General features: G+C 36.7%; 1 protein-coding gene across 3 annotated transcripts in view; it reads right to left on the bottom strand.

Annotated features, from left to right (window-relative positions):
- Positions 1–20,001, bottom strand: part of LOC117290649 (LIM domain kinase 1-like) — a 72,036-nt gene that overhangs the window by 31,615 nt on the left and 20,420 nt on the right. Inside the window, exons 1-4 of one of the 3 annotated variants that reach the window (XM_033772163.1) lie at positions 15,816–15,974; positions 11,829–11,964; positions 4,485–4,594; positions 2,258–2,464 (exon numbers count right to left, since the gene is read on the bottom strand). In XM_033772163.1, the coding sequence (XP_033628054.1) occupies positions 2,258–2,464; positions 4,485–4,594; positions 11,829–11,964; positions 15,816–15,967 (605 nt within the window). In that variant the 5' untranslated portion in view covers positions 15,968–15,974. Of the gene's footprint in view, positions 1–2,257; positions 2,465–4,484; positions 4,595–11,828; positions 11,965–12,449; positions 12,655–15,815; positions 15,975–20,001 lie in introns of those variants that run through there. The other 2 variants (XM_033772166.1, XM_033772165.1) reach the window with 2 other exon arrangements.

The raw sequence follows: 20,001 nt of genomic DNA, 5'->3' as shown, positions 1-20,001 counted from the left end.
TTGCGATCATGCAAAAATGAACTGTGTGACATTCTCTGTATTATTTTTAATTGGTCATTGAAGGTTTGTCATGTTCCTAAGGTATTTAAACATTCATTTGTCATTCCTGTGCCCAAGCGTACACCTGTTTGTTTAAATGATTACCGACCATTTGCTTTGACGTCAATTGTTGCAAAGTGTTTAGAGTCTCTGGTACGGCAATATATTTTAGCTAATATTCCTCCTGCTCTTGATCCTTATCAGTTTGCTTACAAGAAGAACAGATCAGTAGAGGATGCAGTGTCTCTCGCATTATTTAATGTTACACGGTTTCTGGATTAAAAAATGCCTAATTATGCCACACTTTTATTTATTGATTACAGCTGGGCCTTCAACACGATTTCGCCTTTTAAATTATATGACAAGTTGACTCTTCTAGGGTTAAATGTGTATCTTGATAAATGGGTTTTGGACTTTCTATTGGATCGTTCTCAGATTGTCAGAGTCGGAAATAATTATTCCAAACCCTTGGTTTTAAATACTGGGGCGCCACAGGGTTGCATTTTGTCTCCTTTGCTGTACTCGTTATTTACATACGACTGCGTCAGTACTTCAGCCAGCAATTTTATGGTTAAGTACGCTGATGACACGACTGTATGTGGATTAACCCTTTAGTCCCTGCACCGCCCGAGTTTGCTGAAATCCATTTTCTCAATATTCTTGCAGTAAATTACTGGAATCGTAGTTCAAATTTTAAAAGATAGCCATGGCTTAATGTGTATGCACAATTTGTTACCCTTTCGGTAATATTTGTATAAAAGTACAAGTTCTCATGGGAACAATAAATGCCTCTCGTTAAACGGCTACGGTAATTGTTATGGCGAATATTTGTGTGCACGGATAAAATGAACACAATAGCTTTTCAAGGCTTTTGTCTGGCTCAATGCTCATACTGATTAAATGCGAAGGCGTTAATTTTCGACAATATCATCATAAATGATGAACAGTTTCCTGTTTACTAATGAGCGTTTTATTTTTCGTAAGAGCTAAATTATTTCATCATCATTAGCTTCGACAAGTCAACTGTGAAGGGAGAATTAATAACGATCTATAACAACTAGATATTATTAACAAATGCGTAGACCTACTAATGACTATCGAGTTTTCTTTTGATGTTCCTTTTTTTCTACAAACACAAGCTAGCGAGGTTTCCTCGTACCGCATACAATGTATCGCTATATGCGGCTGGGCGGTACAGTGGCTAAATGGTTAATTAAAAATGACGAGACATCGTACCGAAATGAAGTACAATCTACTGTTAACTGGTGCACTGAGAACGATTTAGAATTAAATGTCAATAAAACACAGGAATTTGTTATTGATTTTCGCAAAAATCCTGCAGCTATTGCTCCCTTGGTCATTACTGGTTCTGAAGTGGAAATAGTGAAATGTTTTAAATTTCTAGGTGTACATTTATCATCTGATTTGAAATGGGGATGTAATGCAGATTCAATTGTTAAGAAAGGTCAGCAAAGATTATTTTTCTTGAGACGGCTGAGAAGCTTCCATGTCAGTCAGCCACTTCTGTTGAAGTTCTACCGAGCGGTGATTGAGAGTGTCTTGACACAATCAATGATCGTTTGGTGGGGCAATGAAACAGCCGATGACCGGAAGCGTATCAGCCGGATCGTTCGCACCGCTAGTAAAATCATAGGTTGCCAACTTCCATCACTTGATGAACTGTATCTCTCTCGAGTTAAAAAACGAGCCCTCTCTATAGTAGATGACCAGTTTCACCCAGCACATTCCCTCTTTCAGCCCATGCGGTCTAAGAATCGTTTTCGTTCAATTAAATCTGGATCCAACAGTACTTTGCAGAGTTTTTATCCCACAGCTGTTCGTGTTCTAAATGACAGGTTTTAATCATGAATGTCTATTTCTGATTTTAATTCTATCGTACTATTTTTATCTTTTGTATTCGCCTGTATATTGTAATACTTTTCAGAGTTGTTTATATTATATTTCTATGTATTCCATAGTTAATTTTTAGTGTAATTTGTATATAACATAATATTTTTAGACACACAAAACCAAAACGAATTTCACTGTACTAATATTTGTTTTTTTACAAGTGACAATAAAACATTATTCTATTCTAGAGCAGATCTGTCTTCCTACTGGACCACTGAGATAACCAGGTGGCTAGATGCAGTCCCACCACACACACAAAAAAAGAAAGAAAAAAAATGGCGTGATTCAAAAAATGCTTCAGACTTACTCTTTGACACATAGACTCTGGACGGACACCTTCTCCGAGGTCGGGGTGGGTGACGTCGGGTACTGCATGGTCTCTTCTACTGAGATAGAGAACCTCTTCTGGCCGTCGGGGGTGGGTGGTATCGTTACCAGCTGCACCATGTGGGGAACCCGGGATGCTGGGGAGCTGGTGATGATGGGGACTAGGATACTGTGGTAACACTTGCCACTAGAAAGGGAGAATGCAAAAAAATAATGAATGGCCTGACGTTTTGACCCTAGCAGAGTAAGAACGAGAGAGGATTGCAATGGATTAAAAATTTAGGATTGCCGCAACACACTGTAAAGGGGCTGCTGCATCATGATTGAAGTAGGCCCATGGCCGAACAGTTATGTACTCAGCAACAGGAGTATTATAACTCTTGTGTTATAAAACAGAAAGAAACTCAACCCCCCCCCTAAAATTTGTTAAAGGGAAGTTACACATTTGGTAATTACTCAAAACAAATATTAACTTAAAAACTGACTTGAGTGTAGTTTTTGAGAAAGAGGTAATTTCTCACTAAAATAATAAAAGACTTCTAGCTAGAAGTCTTTTATTACTATCTGAAAGCACACAAATTCGTCCAACAAGGGTGTTTTTTCTTACATCATTTTCTCGCAACTTTGACGACCGATTGAGCCCAAATTTTCACAGGCTTGTTAGTTAATGCAAATGAGGGGATATACCAAGTGAGAAGATTGGTCTTTGACAATTACCAAACGTGTACCTTCCCTTTAAAGGATGTTTGGGACTTTTGAAATTGTGCAGGTATTGCAAGCAACTTGTGAGTTCACGCTCCAGTTCTCTCCATTGCTAGCAATGTGGATGGAGGCAGACACAACAGTTAACCTGCATTATTGAGAATATCAGAAAATTTAAGAGTCAAGTCACCTTTCAATACCAAGGGGGCGGGGGAAAACAGAAAGGTGCCTTGCTACCCATTCTAGTATCTACAGGTACACACATACAAACATAAATAGCCTGGTTCCAGTTTTCTTTCACTGCATAAATTTGCATTATGATAAACAGACATGTTGGCAAAATCATTATTCGAAACAGATAAAGAAACCGTGCAAACATTCATACAGAAAATGTGTTTATCAGATCAAGTCATACAAACTTCTTTTCAACGCCCACAACAACTAAATCCTTGTGTCAGTGCACCAACGTTGTATCTCCTAAAATAGCATTAACTTTAAAGGGTCTACATAACTTTTGTAGGACAAAAAACACAATGTACACAGATTTACACTAAACTTACACAGTTTGAAGATAATGATAGTAGAAAGCTTCCCTGAAAATATTACGTGCTGAGGTGCTGTAGTTTTTTGGAAATGAGTAACACAATGTCATGAAAAATAATTTTCGCCTCATTGAGACGAAAATTATTTTAATCATTTACAAACGTATTTTCATGACATTGTTTTACTCAGTTCTCAAAAACCACAGCACCTCAGTAAGTAATATTTGAAGGGAAGCTTTCCACTATCATTATCTTCAAACCCTGTAAGTTTAATGTAAATCTATGGACATTTTGAAAAAGTACCCAAATCCTTTATCTCTCAGGTTTAAAGTGGCACATTATTGATGTCTTGACTTATAAAGAGTGCACAATATGGGTAAGATTAAAAAAGCAAACATTCACCAATTTGCACATAACTAACATGGTATACAAAGGTCATGGCGGAAAACTTTTCTTAAATATATATTTTTTTGTGGGGGGGGGGGCGGAGAAATGAGCAAGACAATTGCTATTCTAAACAGTGAAAACAAGTGTTCTTTCTCACAGGTTTGTTATTTCATATTTATGCTTGGTAACACAAAGTGTGAATACAGGCCTTTGACAAAACCAATAATGGCAACGTGCTTTGAATATCTTGGATGGTCGCACAAAGCATAAAGAAACCGATTAACAAAGTTTTTGTACAGAGTGTATCTTGACATACAGGGGTAATGCTTGGCAACAGACAGCGCAGGATAGAGTGAGATGGAGCTTTGGTGAAGAGGCTTTCCTCCTGCAGTGGAGTGAAATAGGGTAGACGATGACGAAGTATCTTGATTACAACATCGAGATATGACATTGCTGAACTAACACAACAAAAATGTGTGATCAATAGGATATGCCCGTATGAAAGCCCATACAAGATTTAAAAAAATTTTATTAATTAAAATGAGTATAATGTAATAAAAATCAACTAGTACTCACCAGTACAGTTTGGATCTCTCTACCAGCGCATAGCCATCACCATCCCCAATAAAGGTGCTACATTTTATACAGACGAAGCAGTCGGGGTGATACTTGTGTTCTCCGGCGACCTATAAAGAATTGGAATCAAGAAATTGAGAGTGGTCATTCCGTGGCTACAAACCAGTGTCCCACTCACATCCTTGCCAAACTTTCCGTTTTGTCGTTTCCAGCTTTTGACCGCAGGAAACCATAGAGACTCCACTGATAACGTTCAGGGCCCAATTTCATAAAGCCGGTAAGCGTAAAAACTGGCTAAGCACAGAAAAATATTGCTTAACAATGTTATAAAGCCTGTAAGGATAAAAAACTTGCTAAGCACAGAAAAATATTGCTTACTTGAAACTGGTTACCAGCCAAAATACTAAAAAGTTTAAATTGTTGCAACTGGTTTTCCCATTTTTGCGAAGCAAAGAAATTTACTAAGCAGTATTTTTTTCTCAACAGCTTTATGAAATTGGACCCTGATGAACTGGGTTGTAGCGTAAGTTTGTGTTGTGTTTAACGCAACCTAACGACATTGTCTTCTGATTATACACAACAGTGGTCTTCTGCACAGGAATCCACAAGTATTTTGTTTCTTCAATTGACCATTTGAACTGTACAATTCAAATGTAGCGTTAGTTTGTGGTGTGTTTGCTTCCACACTGGCGGTTTAACGCAACCTAGCAACATTGTCTTGTCATTTCACAACAGTGGTCTTCTACACAGGAATCCACAAGTGTTTTGTTTCTTCAATTGGCAATTTGAACCGGACAGTTCAAATGTAGCATTAATTTGTGGTGTGTTTACTTCCACATTGGCGGTGTAACGTAACCTCACAACACTGTCTTCTAATTTTACACAACAGTGGTCTTCTACACAGGAACCCTCAAGTGTTTTCTTTCTTCAGTCGGCCATTTGAACCGTACAGTTCAAATGTAGCGCTAGTTTGTGGTGTGTTTATACTTCCACACTGGCGGTTTAACATAACCTAACAACATTGTCGTCTGATTCTACGCAACAGTAACCTTCTTCAAGACAGAATCCAAAAGTATTTTGTTTCTTCAATTGACCATTTGAACTGTACAATTAAAATGTAGCATTAGTTTGTGGTGTTTTTACATCCACACTGGCGGTGTAATGTAACCTAACGACATTGTCCTCTGATTACACAACAGTGGTCTTCTACACAGTAATTGACAAGTGTTTAGTTTCTTCAGTTGGCCATTTGAACCGCACGGTGGGTAACCCTCTACCAACATGTACCTTCTTCAACAGGAAATAACAGGACGGCTAAAACAAAAAACACAATCCAGACCACTATCAAATTTTGTCTTCAGATTTCACACAACACAAATGGAATGCACAAAAGCTTTGTTTCCCAAGTTGGGGTCATGAACTTTGCACTTTGTAACTTGCCGTACCAACCTTCTATATCAAAACAGAAGGATTAAAACATACATCGCACACTTGTCTGAGCGACTGCTCAATCACAAAAAAAAACTTTTCTTTCACAGAACTCGGGAAATTACTGAGTAACATGACTATTAAAATTAATATGGCGCTATTCTATCAAGATCATATACGGTATATTTAGAACTTTGCGAAATGTAGATGAAGTAACAAGGTTAACAAAATAACATATTTTAACTTGTTACTAAGTTAAGAAACTTTTAGAGAGAGAGAGTCTCCATGTTGCATTTACAGCTTTCTTAAAATGACCCTAGCATATTACCCTACTGATCGTCTTCCACAAGAAATAACAGAACAGTAACAAGAACATCGCGCCTGACTTTGGTAAACTCCACAGAAAGAAATCTCCTCAGAACAACTCCAGTAGCTTTTTCCCTCGTACTGTATCTCTTTGGAACTCCTGGTGTAAGTTTCCCTTCATCCAATGATCTGCCCTCTTTTAAGAGGAATACCAATTCCTACCATCGGCTCTACTGAGTTTCTGCAATTCCATGTTTTCTTCCTTGTAGCCCTTTACCTAGAGTGGCTTTTATCCTTGTTTTGGGCGAACTTGCAAAAAAAACCAAAAAAAAAAAACAAACAAAAAACTGCTAAATCCTAATCAGCAAGTTCATCAGCGCAAGAGAGAGAGAACAATAAAAAACAGCCATAGAATGTCACCCCTACTTACTTTCTTCCACAAGAAATAACAGAATGGTAACAAGAACATGTTGCCTGACTTTGATAAGCTCCACAGAAAGAAAACTCCTCAAAACAACTGCTAAATCCTAACCAGGATCTTCACTCAGCGAGAGACCTCCAGAACAATGCGGTTGTCCAGCAACACAAAAGGGGGGACGCTCAACCCCTCCGCTAACTTGAGAAGAAGTGAGGAGGGGCCCCACTTATCGAAAGCAGAGAGGAAACCCTTGTCTGAGGCTGGAAATCCAAGGGCTAATGGCCGCTTCCTCAATGGGAACACACCACCCTTAAGATTAGGTTAATAAAACCTTGTAAATTTGATGGATTGGGCATTTGGGATCGAGATTTGGGGAAGGGGGGTTGTTAGCTTGAAGGGGAAGTTGGGAAGGGGGGATGGGGGGAGACACACGGTTTACTTTCTTAATTACAGGTTTTTGATTGTGAAATGCCCAGTGGACATGAAAGGTGTTCTTGATAGACGTTGGTAATTTTCCTTTTTTGCACATTATCAATATGGATAATGAGTAATGCTAGAGTTAGACAACTATTTACCTGTTAAAATTGTATAAATTGTATTTTTTTAAGACGTATTTTTACAAATTATTTTAAATACTATATTTTAAATGCATTAGCCATCGGACAGCTGTTTCCAAGACTTTATGTTGAACTAAGAATTACATCTCAAAGGGGAAAACTGTAATGACAAAAAAATGTACCTTTAGAAGGAGTATCTGAGCGCTAACTTAACTCTAAATCAGAACAAGACCGTGTCAATGCCACGCAAAGTTGTTCCTGTCAAAAAATACTTTATAGCATTTCACAGCTAGTTCCGCTTTATCTGTGAATAGCCAACTTTCGAAACCAAGTGAGTTCACATAAATTTGACTATGCAACTCCTAAGATAAAAAACATAAATATCACTCCAAAAATAAAATAAAACCACAAGCTTGCATTTAAACTCACACAGGAATATCTCGTACCACAAGGTTTCAATCTTAGTTTCATTCTTGTATCTGTCAAATCTTACTCTTGGTTTGTACAGTGTACGTCAAAGCTATTAAATAACCTTGCTGCCTATAATTGGTCGGCGTTTCCTGTGATCTTAAATCGCTTCCTGGGGACCGCCCATGTCCGCTAAATACTCCAATTTGTTCTTGTTATGAGGTTTTTAGTTTTGATAATCGGCTTTTTCCGAGTCCACAACCCAAGATAAGGGGAAAAAATAATAATGGTTAAAGGAACACGTTGCCTTGAATTGGACGAGTTGGTCTATAAAAATCATTTGACACTCTTTCTTATGAAATGCATGGTTAGAAAGGTGTTTTAGTAGTAGAATATAATGATCCACACAAATATGCCTCAAAATTGTGTGATTTTCCTTACATATTTTTGCGAACTAACAGGGTCAGGCAATTTGACTCCACAAAATGGCGTGCCGTGTTAGTTCACAAGGTATAAGGAAAACCCTGCAATTTCAAGACATTATTGTGTGATCATTATACTCTACTTTCAAAACATCTTTCCAACCATGCATTTTATAACAAACAGTTTTCAAACGCTTTTAATAGACCAACTCGCCCGATCCAAGGCAACGTGTTCCTTTACCCGAACAGTTTCCAAAAGGTTTAATAACGTCATAGGTCTGTGATAAGTCCACTCTATGATGGCACGAAAGCACGTGAAAGATGCATCAATTATCTAGCCCTCTCTAATTCCTATTTGATCCTGCAATATGATTCTAAAAAGACATGCAGTTTAAGGGTGACTGTATCCAAATAGTTATTTATTTGATCTGCGATCACTTCCAAACACATGTTTACTGTACATATTTCTAAGAAGCTAACGCATAAAGCAGTCACTTTTAAGAGGCAATCAGTGCGTTGTCTACATTGTGAGCGAACCCCAACTCCCAGAAGAAGATACAACTTACTAATTTCACATCTTTATTGATCAGGCATAAGACTGGAATGTTTTTTTTTAATGAGAATTTCATTAACAAAAAATTCAAATATACCCAAATTAGGTAACCGTCAGTTTGTTTAAAATCTTACATAAATGCAGATATAATTATTACAATAAAAACATTTTTTTTTTTGCAGCCTTTTCGAGATATTGCCAACAAATCTGGAGCGGTTATGTCCACGCAAGGAAACATTTTCCCAGTCAAACTGACGCAGAGTTGTTTCTCAGATTGAAATGTTTTTGAATCCCTCTCTCCAAAAACCACATTCCTTTGGAGAAAATTGTTTCTCAATATGTTATTCGTTATCAACAGATTTGGTACTTCTCACCAAGTACGTTTTTATTGTCATTAGTTGATGAAGTAATTACTAAAAGAATACACTGCCTTTAAATGCTTTTTTGAATACTATTTCATATTCTGAATTTTTGAGGTCCCTCAAATAAGAATAAAATGTTAAATAGTACACAGCTTGATTGATGTACCTGTATATAAATTTGTATATTGGTGGTACGTGACTTTCCACCTTCCTGAAAGCAGATGATGAAAAACATCAACAAGTCAATGACAATGAAGGTTAGAATCGGTCATTGTCTGTTTTTGTTTTTCTTCGTTTTTTGTTTCCTTCTTGGTATTTTCTAGGTAAACTTTGGCTGTTATAGAGATGTACACAAGATGCCTGACAAATACTACCAAAGAGTGAACAACCAATTCGCTGAGTTGAATTTGAATTACAATTAAAGAAATAAACAATGCAGATGCAGAAAAGCTTCGAAAAATCCTACTTCAACTCTGAATTGACAAATTTATAAAAAATAAATAAAAAATAACAGATTTATAAACACTATAACGTTACGTTTGTTTACTATTCTAAATTCCCTTATAGCAGTAAAATGATGAAACAATGAAAATATCCAGCACACAGAATGAAGTTTTTGCTCTATGGTTAGCAGAAAATTATACTAGTTTTACCCCGAATATTACAAGCATAAATTTTTAATTTTAAACCGAACAAAACAATCGCTCTTAAAAGTTTTGCATCCACATATAAAACAAAACAATATCCTAACTTTATTTGACCGGTCATTATTCTCGGAATAGAAATTCAGACAAACCAAAGCAAGGAGGAAGGAAGTAGTACGTATATCAACAGCAGGAAAATAACAATGACTCAATGTCCAATAGTTGCCACATCGGGAAAACAGTCGGGGAAACTTTGGAATTTGTCCATGTACCCAATATAAAGAACAACTGTGTCACAATTGTGAAAGAGGAACTAAACTGTTTTTATAGCAGACTCTCTTTATCTGTATGACCTTTCGTTTTAAACTTTAACCACTGATTCAATGATGCCATTCAGTTGTTTCCAAGGCCAGAACTAAACAAAACGAATGCTTTCATTTTCTAACAGGCTGAACTTTTGAATCTTATTTGCTATTTTAGTCTTCTTAGATTTGCATGGCTTGTTTTTTGTTAAATTAAGTTTTTGATTTTTAAAATCAATCGCGGAAAATAACTTTTTTTCTCTAAAACTACTATACTTCAGAGGGAGCCGTTTCTCACAATGTTTTATACTATCTACAGCTCCCCATTACTCGTTACCAAGTAAGGTTTTTGAACGCCAATAATTATTTTGAGTAATTACCAATAGTGTCCACTGCCTTTAAGATGCTATTGCCTCCAGCAGAGTATAGATGCAAATCTTTTCCTTGTCCATGTGGAGGTTTTCCCCAAAGAAATTGAAAAAAACCACTCCAAAAAAAGGTTCTCGTCTTTCTTTGGGCAATCTCAGCAGTACAAGACGCTAATGATCTATGCCTCCTGGCAGGGTGCGTATGGGTGCAATGTGGCTATTTTCCCAAATGAAATCAAAAATGCCATGCCCCACATGAACTGAAAAATTGAAAATATCAAGCACACATGAACTAAGCTTTACTAGTAAAAAATCAAGAAGTAAGCGTTTTATAGATGCAATCTCGGAGGTGAAGAAGCCTAGCATCGCCTCCAGCAAACCCTGTCCTAGTCCACAGTCACTCCACATGGATATTTTTCCTCAAAGAATTTGAAAATGCCAAGCACACATGAACTGGGTTTTGCTTATTGAGCAAAATCAAGAAGTAAGCTTTTCATATCACTATCTCAAAAGGCTAGCATTGCCTCCAGTTCGAGTGCAAATCCTGTTTAAGTCCATGTGGATATATGTTTCCCAAAAGAAATGGAAAATACTATGGACACATAAACTGAGCTTTTTTGTTACACTTCTATGGATGACTAAAATCATGGATGAGTAAAATCAAGAAGTAAGTTGTTCATGTCACCATGAAGGTAGTATGTCACTATGCAATCTCAGAGGTATAGAAGCCTACAGCATGGTCTACTGCAGGGTACTTATGCGAACCACGTCCTAGTCCACGTGGATGTTTTCCCCAAATAACTCGAAAGTGTACCTAGTACTGATCTCGGCTACTTTTTGTCTCTGATATATAAATATCCATGAACAACTCCTCGGGCAGGGAACAAGCACAAATCCATGCAAAAATCTCATTTCAAAAGGTGGTCCGTTTTTGAGATATTGCTGAAACCTGGAGCAGTAATGTCCACGCAGGGAGAATAATCCGTAAACTTAATACAAACTCTGAGAAACGTTTCTGACAGTTACGTTTCTATGATTCCAATTTTGGGGGACCAAAAAACCGATATCTTTTGTCCATAACCACATTACTTGAAAGTGAAATGATTCTGAAAGTTCTTTATACTATCAAAAGATGCTGTACTTCTAACCTAGTAAATTTTTGTTGCTAATAATTTTAAGAGTGAAATTACTAAACATTATACCTTCCCTTTAACTGGCATTTGGCAAGCAGACCAATGTTAAGGGAGAATGCTGGAGGTACATGTTAATAATTCTTAATGCTGAATCTGACTGTACTAAATTAGTCTTTGCTGTGTCACCAACAGCTATGGATACGGCTAGTGTATCCACACAAGGCCAACAGCCACAGCTGCAGCCAAAGATATTTCATTTGCCACAAACTCATCCAAGCTTGTATACGCCTGCAACCATGGACTCTTTTGTTTATACACTTAACTTTTGTTCAACATCTACCATTGGTTTTGCACATGTTTTCCAACTTTGGATCTTTCCCGAACCAAGGACTATATTGTCCTCTTTTGTTATAGGTCCCCGGTTTGTGTGTATACCTACTCACCATGACAGGTCCGGTTATGATTTGTGCGCAGCCATTACATGCTTCTCCAAACTTGGCCATGTAGTCCTGCCTGCAGTACAAATGTCCATCTCTCTCGAAGTACCACGACGATAACTTGTTATTACACACCGTGCATCTAAAAACACAAGAAACAGTTGAAAGGATTAGATTTCAAGTACAGATTTACACATGTGGTAAAATGTTTACAGCACCCACGAAGATGCTTAACACGCACCCCCCCCCCCCTACCATCGCCCTCCACGTGTGCTTATGGTTAATTTCTAGCCGCACTATGAAAAAGAAATTGGGAAGTAAGCAAACAAATCTGCTGTTAAGATGGGCCCTATTGGCCTGAAGCACATAATTCCCCAATAAACAGGGCCATGTAATTGGGCCATGATGAAAAAGTCCTTAATACTATTCTCATCCAGACATCCTTTCCAAAAACAAGCAAGGTTCAATAAGTAACATTCGCGCATATGCCAAACAGAAATTCTGTTGCAAACATCTATAGACATTGACACAAACCTCCAAGATCCTTTCAGAGACTCCATAATTTATTGTAAATGAAAAATAAAAAAGAAGAAGAAGTTTGATTCCAATTCACAGTACATAACATACCTTGTGAGGGCAAAGGATCTAAATGTAAATAACTCATTGCACAGCAAATGTTGAGCGTCTGTTGAAGCCATACTCCGATGCGATTTATATGATACTCTTATTGAACTAAAATGCTCGTGAAACAAATATAACAAATTCACCCAAGGAAGGAAACTCTACAGTCCCCGTATTTGGGTACAAGTTGGTGTAATACTAATAGCAGATTCAGCTGCGATGACAGCCATGTGATATTGTCATCTGTGCTATATTTCAATCTCTGCCACACGGTCATCAGATCATGCGCAACTTCTATGAATGATTCTGAATACTCGAAAGGGGAAATCCTTTCGATGTGGAAACCGAGCCCTTCAAACATCAACAAACCAAGCAAGGAAGTACAACTACATCGAAGCGTGTGATTAAATTGATCATCATAGATTATTAAAAAAGTTCTCTTCACGTTTTGCTTCCGAGTAAATACAAACTGTGAAATGAAGAGATTTAAAGTAAATTAAATGTTTAAACCAGGTATGAAGGTTTTTACAAATAATAGCGAAACTGTCAACATAGGGTGAGATAGCTCAGTTGGTAAAGTGCCAGCACGTTTGTTCGGTGGACACAGGTTCAAGTCCTGCTCTGGTCAGGTTTTCTTTGCTCAACCATAAAGTATTTAAAAAAAAAATTGAAACCCCTACAAAAATTGCATGAGAAGTGTGCACAATTTACTTGGTTAAGCCGCACTTTAAAATGTTTACACCCAAGCCAGATATATTTCACCAAAATCGGAGGAGCTTTGAAATATTAATCACAGATGATTAAATTCTGCAAAATCAGCAAACAGATATTAATATTTTGTCCTGCGATACTGAAAGCAATTTACCAAAGAGGTGGGATTCAATGCTAATGTTAATTTAAACTGAAGTAAACCATTGAAATATGTAAAATGTTTTGTATGAAAGAATAACAATATGACAATCGTTTATTTCAGGAACTGAAGCCAAAAATCGTCTCTATGTTCATTTGATGATAAAATTGCACCAGAATAAAAAATATTGTTTATTTTGGATGTACAACTTCTATTCCAAGAAATTAAACCTAAAATAGTCTATGTACAGGTGTTAATTAATTAGCATTGGGAAGAAAATATCGATCCTCTTGAATCTGTGATGCAGAACAAAAATATGTAAATATATATATAAATATCCTCACAGTTGGTTCATCCATTCCAGTAATTAAAACCTAAAATTAGCAATAAATGTACACAAAACAATAAAAAAAAGTCTCTTCAGGATAAGAAATACTGTTTGATACAGAATGAATAATGCTACACTACGAATATCATCACCGAGTTTCACAATGTTATGATCTGAACTATTTATTACATCCATTACAGGAGCCCGAACCTAAAATCGTCAATCTATATCATGGTAAATATTCACAGGGATAAAAAATATTGTTTGTGTTTTCCACAATAATGAATGAAATATCTGTGTCATCACAGTCACTCAATTTATAAAAATTAAACAGCTTTCTCCAGAAGATGATTAGAGCTTACTGATCGAAACGTCGAGTTGAAACCAATGGTTCTTTTCAGAACCACCCCAACTCATTGAGAGATAGTCATCATGGTGTTACCGCAAACTATTTATTTTGGATGTTCATTCCCCCTCTCCTAGTCATGTCCATCTACTAACCTCTGGGTAATGCCTGGATCTCATTATTAACATGCCTGCTTGTACAGTAGGTGTAAAAAAATCAAACATACATGTCATAATGTGAGGTGTGCGGTCATAATGATTAACCTGTCAAATAACATTAAAGGAGGTGTATGGTGTAGACTTTTATCATTGAAAATCAGTTTGCATTTGCTGTTGCACTATGGGAACACACATGATTTGTGGTATATTAATTATGCATCGGGGGGAAAAGAGTATAAATTGTTTTTGCCCACACACCGATGTGTATTAACCACACAAGTTCTGAGGGAAAAAAACAAGTAAATCACTCGGGTGGGATTGGAATTTACAACCTTTGCACTGCTAGAGTGGATGTTACCACTAGACTACTAGTCTGATCCCTTCTCAGTCCAATGAGGACCAGTATGTTGCTATTATGCACACAGGGAGCAAGACAAAGATGGCGGCTAACATAAGGCTACAGCTATATGGCTTAGACTGTTGCTATTGGACGAAGTATACTTCAATGCATGATGACTTAGGAATCGAGACACAGCCCTAGCCGTAGCCACCAAACTTCGCCATCGCCGCAGTGACAACATTGAAGAATAAGACTTTTAACTATCTGGCTGTGCCCACTGCTGAAGCCTTTTAATTCAAACATGACCTTATTTCACAAATACAAGCCTGCTCAATCCTACAATCTCAATGGTTTCCCACAGTATCAATCAGCAATTGCTCACAAGAAAATTGTATTTTGTTGTTTTAGACACTTAAAGCCATTATACACTTTCGGAATAGAAAAAGAAATTAAAGTTCACAGATTTACAAATAACTTACAGGGTTTACAGAAGGTAAAGGTAAAAGACTTCTCTTGAAATATTATTCCATGAAATGCTTTACTTTTTGAGAAATCATTGAAACAATTATCAATTCTCGACAACGAGAATTACGGATTTATAGTAAACACATGTCATGACACGGCGAAACGTGCGGAAACAAGGGTGGGTTTTCCCGTTATTTTCTCCCAACTCCGATGACCGATTGAGACTAAATTTTCACAGGTTTGTTATTTTATATAAGTTGTGATACACGAAGTGTGGGCCTTTGGACAATACTGTTTACCGAAAGTGTCCAATTGCTTTAAAGAATTGCACTGGACACGCTTAGTAATTTTCAAAGACCAGAATTCATCCCATCATATGCATTAAAAAAACAAATCTGTGAGTATTTTTTACAATATTTGTGTGCTTTCAGATGCCTAAAAAAAGCATGCATCATGGCCTGAAGTCATTCCATATATTTGAGTGAGAAATTACCTCATTCTGAAAAACCTATTACTTCAGAGGGAGCCGTTTCTCACAATGTTTTATACTATCAACAGCTCTCGATTACTCGTTACCTTGTAAGGTTTTATGCTAATTGGTAATTATCAATAGTGTCCAGTGCCTTAAACATTCAAATACGTGTGTTTGCAACAATCATGGAGGTAGAAGATACAAGTAACTTTGGACAGAAACAGAGAGCACACAAAACCTCAACGCAACCAACTCAAATCACCAGTGTCTTCAATGGACACCCTTTAAATGGAACATTCAATGCAACCAAACTCACATCAACAACATGGCTTCAATGTACACCCTTTAAATGGAACATTCCATCCATGTTATCATACATGCCTTCCATCCTAACCCACACACACATACTGTACCTTAAGTCAAGGGATGTCACACACAAACAATCTAATCCCCCGCTCAACTGACTCAAACATGACCCGCCGTTCTTCTCCAACACGGCCGGCGCATTATCAATCCAGAGTCTTTTCTCCGCAAGAAAACTGTTGCGTGGTGGACTCCTGGCCATTGCACAACAAAATTCATGGTCTACAAAAAACACTTAAGATGTTCGTGAAAACACAAAGATGCAGTAGAGAAGTTGTAGCATCTTTATAGATATCCAACAGTGACGGACTCCAGTTAACGTGTACTCCAGCAGTCAGAGATTTTTCCATGGTGGCCGCATAACAAGTTGATAATAATCATCCAGAGAGAGAGGGTGAGAGAGAGAGTGGAATGTAGAAGATTGAACACATCTGATATTGCGGCGGGCAGACCTGCACACAATTACGACGACCTCCACCTAGCCTAGTATCTGGGCGCCTACCACTGTTATCAGACTGATGATAAGATGCAAGGATCCTACATGAAGGCTTAAAGGCCAGGTAGGGGATGAGGGTAAAACACAAGATGCTCTTCCTGATTGATGGACTAAGTGTAATGTGAGATGCTTGGTCAAAGGAATGGAGGAATTAAGGTCCTTCCTCTAAGATCAGAGCAGGCAATACAAACACTTTCAAAAATTACAGTTTGGGAACAAATTTTTAATAACAACTTGACAGTGTGCAGATAGGGGGATAACTTACTCTGGCATTTGTGGACAGTTTTACCAGATGCTTTCGAAATTTGATGGAGATTGTAATAATTTGGAGGATGTTGCCTCAATGAATATTGCATACATCTAAGTCTCAGTTTATATTCTCGCAGAAAAAGAAGAAGAAAAATATGCGTAGTAAACTATTGGTACTGCACATGTAAAGGGATTTTTAGTTTCTTTAATAACAAAATGGTTGTCTAAATGGACTTGTAAGTTCCATTTTCAAACAAAAATACAAAATTCTTCATCACGATCCAACAACCTTCATTTTATTCCCAAAACACCCAACCAAACCAAATTGAGGTTCAGAGGAACAAAAAGTCTGGTCCCCTCCATTCAAATTGCCAATCACAACTACCATTACCATAGTGTGTAAACAGGGAGCAAGACATGATGGCCAAACAGTGCAGCACTTGTTTACACACAGTAGCTCGACCATGGTCAATGTCATGATTTCCTAATAAGGCCAATTTGCTAATGGTCGCTAAACCACACCACATGCCTATGACCACAGTGCATTTATTTAGGACACAGTCACAGTCACCACAGCTGCTATTTTTGGATGGTGTCTTATTCTAATGTATTCATTTCTGTATTCATTTAACAGACTGTCAGCAAAAACGGAAAAAGGAATTTCAGTAGTTCAGGAAAATCTACAAAGAATTCGTAGAAGGTCCTTACCAGTTACCATTCATTATTTTAGGACAAATCATCACCGTAGCTGCTATTTTTGGATGGTGTCTTCTTCCATTGTGTTTATTTCTGTAGTCATTTAACAGACTGTCAGCAAAAACAAATGGGAAACAAATTTCAACATAACTGTTTGTAGTTCAGGAAAATCTACAAAGAATTTGTATTTAAGGTCCCAACCATTCATTAGGACCCCTATAAGTCATTATGGCTGTATTTTTTGATGTTTTTCTTCCAATGTAACCATTTCTTAAGTCATTTTACAGACTGTCAGCAAAAACAAAAAAAAATCAAATTTTAAGATTTTCAAGGAAAATGAACAAAGAATTTGCATAGTTTTCAAATTAACTTCCAAATTGACTGTGGATTATATCGAAAGGTTGGCTATAAAATACATGAAATAATGCTGCTACAGTAGTGCCTTTATATTAACAATGTAAACTATTTTATTATCTCATTTTTCCTGACACACTTTCTGTAAAGCCATAGAGTGGAAGTGTAAAATAATTCTTTGACTGTCAACAGTGTATAATGTTTACATACATGTATCCAGGAGCTGATATGAAATCAAAACAGACCAAAGCAAATATTTAAACAAATTTTTATTTTCTTACCCTTTTTTTTTTTATTTGAATGAGGGCCAATTCAATTGAAATCGTCGATATAATCACACCAGTTATGATATTTGGCTCTTGAAAATAACTAGGATCATTGATTGAGTACACAATGGTATTGGCGTATAATAGACTTTCCGGCTACTGTTTAACAATATTGTGCTTGTTCTGAGGAAAAAAATAATTTTTTTTTTTTTTTAAATCAGGTGCCATGTTGTACCCTGTTTCAGACTGCTGAAAAGGACATCGACTGTATTATAATAATAATAGATACTTGTGCCACACTTAAAACTGCATTTCTATGCACTATGGTGTTGATGTCCTAGAACACTATTTAGTAAAACCAGGGCAACATCACCATAATACAAATAACAATTTACAAAAATGGTGCAATAACAAAACCAGTTGAACACAGAAATCCCATGAAAAAAACAATGATAATTACATGGTTTTTTTAATACATATTTTGTACAATTCTCTTTTGTGAATATGTGAAATTGTTTCCACATTTCTGAAAAAAAAGAGAAAAACTGGGAAGATTTCTCTCTATAGTGCATTAATCTCATACAGTGTATTATAAACATTATCGTCATATGTGTAAAATGTTCATATTAATCTTAGTACATAAATGCAACAAAAACAAACCGACCTACAAAAGCAACGGCCAATATTCATCAGCGTTTTACTCTAACACAAATGGATTCCGAAAGGCTCTCTCCTTTCCTGAAAGTCAAGGTCATGGATGTAACCTTCTAAATTCACTCTCAGATGATGCTCTCATTTTAAAAGGGTTTGTGTACTTTTTGCACGGGGAAAAAAAAAAACCCTGATGTTTTGACCCTACCAGAGTCTTTCTCAAAGGCACAACACAACACAACACACATAAACAAGTATATATGTATGATGCGTACTTGTTTTTACAAATGTGTGTTTGTTGTGTTGTCATTTTACCTTCAAGAAAAACTCTTCTAGGGTCGAAATGTCAGGCGATTAACTATAAAAAAAAACATTAAAATAACAAGCAATTATGATTTGGCCAGTATTTAAACGCAATTTTTTTTGGACTTCACAATTTTTCAAATTTTCTCATTGTTATTGACACTACAACAGTGAGATTTTACATTGAAACTAGTCAATATACTTTGGAGGCTGATGATCAACAGACTATAAGCCAATCTCCTTGGACAGCGTTGGCAATTATTGCATTATGAAAGTTGTACCAATTTCATTTCCACTTATGTAAAGCATAAATTTAACAATCCCTATTTCTCTTGATGGTATTGTTGATTTAGGATCTATAAACAGATACAGATATTGATGATAGGGAAGGTTTTTAATCAGTTCACTGGAAACATCATGTATGCCAATTTAAAATGGTTGCTGCCGAGGGTTTGACAGCTTTGCCGGATATACTCTTTTGATGAATGATGGCAATGAGAAGAGATGTTGAGTTAACTCCACAATATTGTTCCAAAGATTTTTAGATCTATCTAAATTTTAGATTTAGATTTATATTGATTTTCTACAAATTTCTTTCTTGACCAATTCTAGACTGTCTTTCACTTAAAAGTATTGTACTTAATTTGTTAACTATTTCTCCGTTTTGTTCACCAATATGGGAATAAATGTTGATTGAATTGAATTAAAATTGATATAAAAGAATAAAAGATTGGCAAACATTGCAGCATAGAACTAGAGTTTAGATTGTGTCTTTATACACCTGTGCGTTTCCACACACCTGCTCTGTTCAATTGACGACAGCCCAGCGCTAAACTACACATTTAGCGCTTCAAAGCCCTGTGACTGGAGGGTAGAGTTTGGGCTGCAGAGGACAACAATCATATCTCACTGCACAATTTATTAAAGGCCTCGTAGCACTATAACCGAGGGAAGGAGGTACTTCATGATGTACAATGAAGAGAATGTTAACTTTGGTTTTACCCTTATACATAACCGAGGGAAGGAGGTACTTCATGATGTACAATGAAGAGAATGTTAACTTTGGTTTTACCCTTATACACTGATGATGTGTGTAAGCACTGTATACTCAGTATTCTGAGCTCTGTGAAAAAAAATCACGCAGGCATTATACTCCGGTGGGATTCAAACCCATGACCCTTGCAACTCTAGAGCAGTGTCTTATCAACTAGACCAACGAGA

The sequence above is a fragment of the Asterias rubens genome, chromosome 5 (assembly GCF_902459465.1).
Source record: "Asterias rubens chromosome 5, eAstRub1.3, whole genome shotgun sequence".
In the NCBI taxonomy this organism is placed as follows: Eukaryota; Metazoa; Echinodermata; class Asteroidea; order Forcipulatida; family Asteriidae; genus Asterias; species Asterias rubens.
Note: the sequence above shows the minus strand (reverse complement) of the source record. Positions and strands in the feature narration are given on the sequence as shown.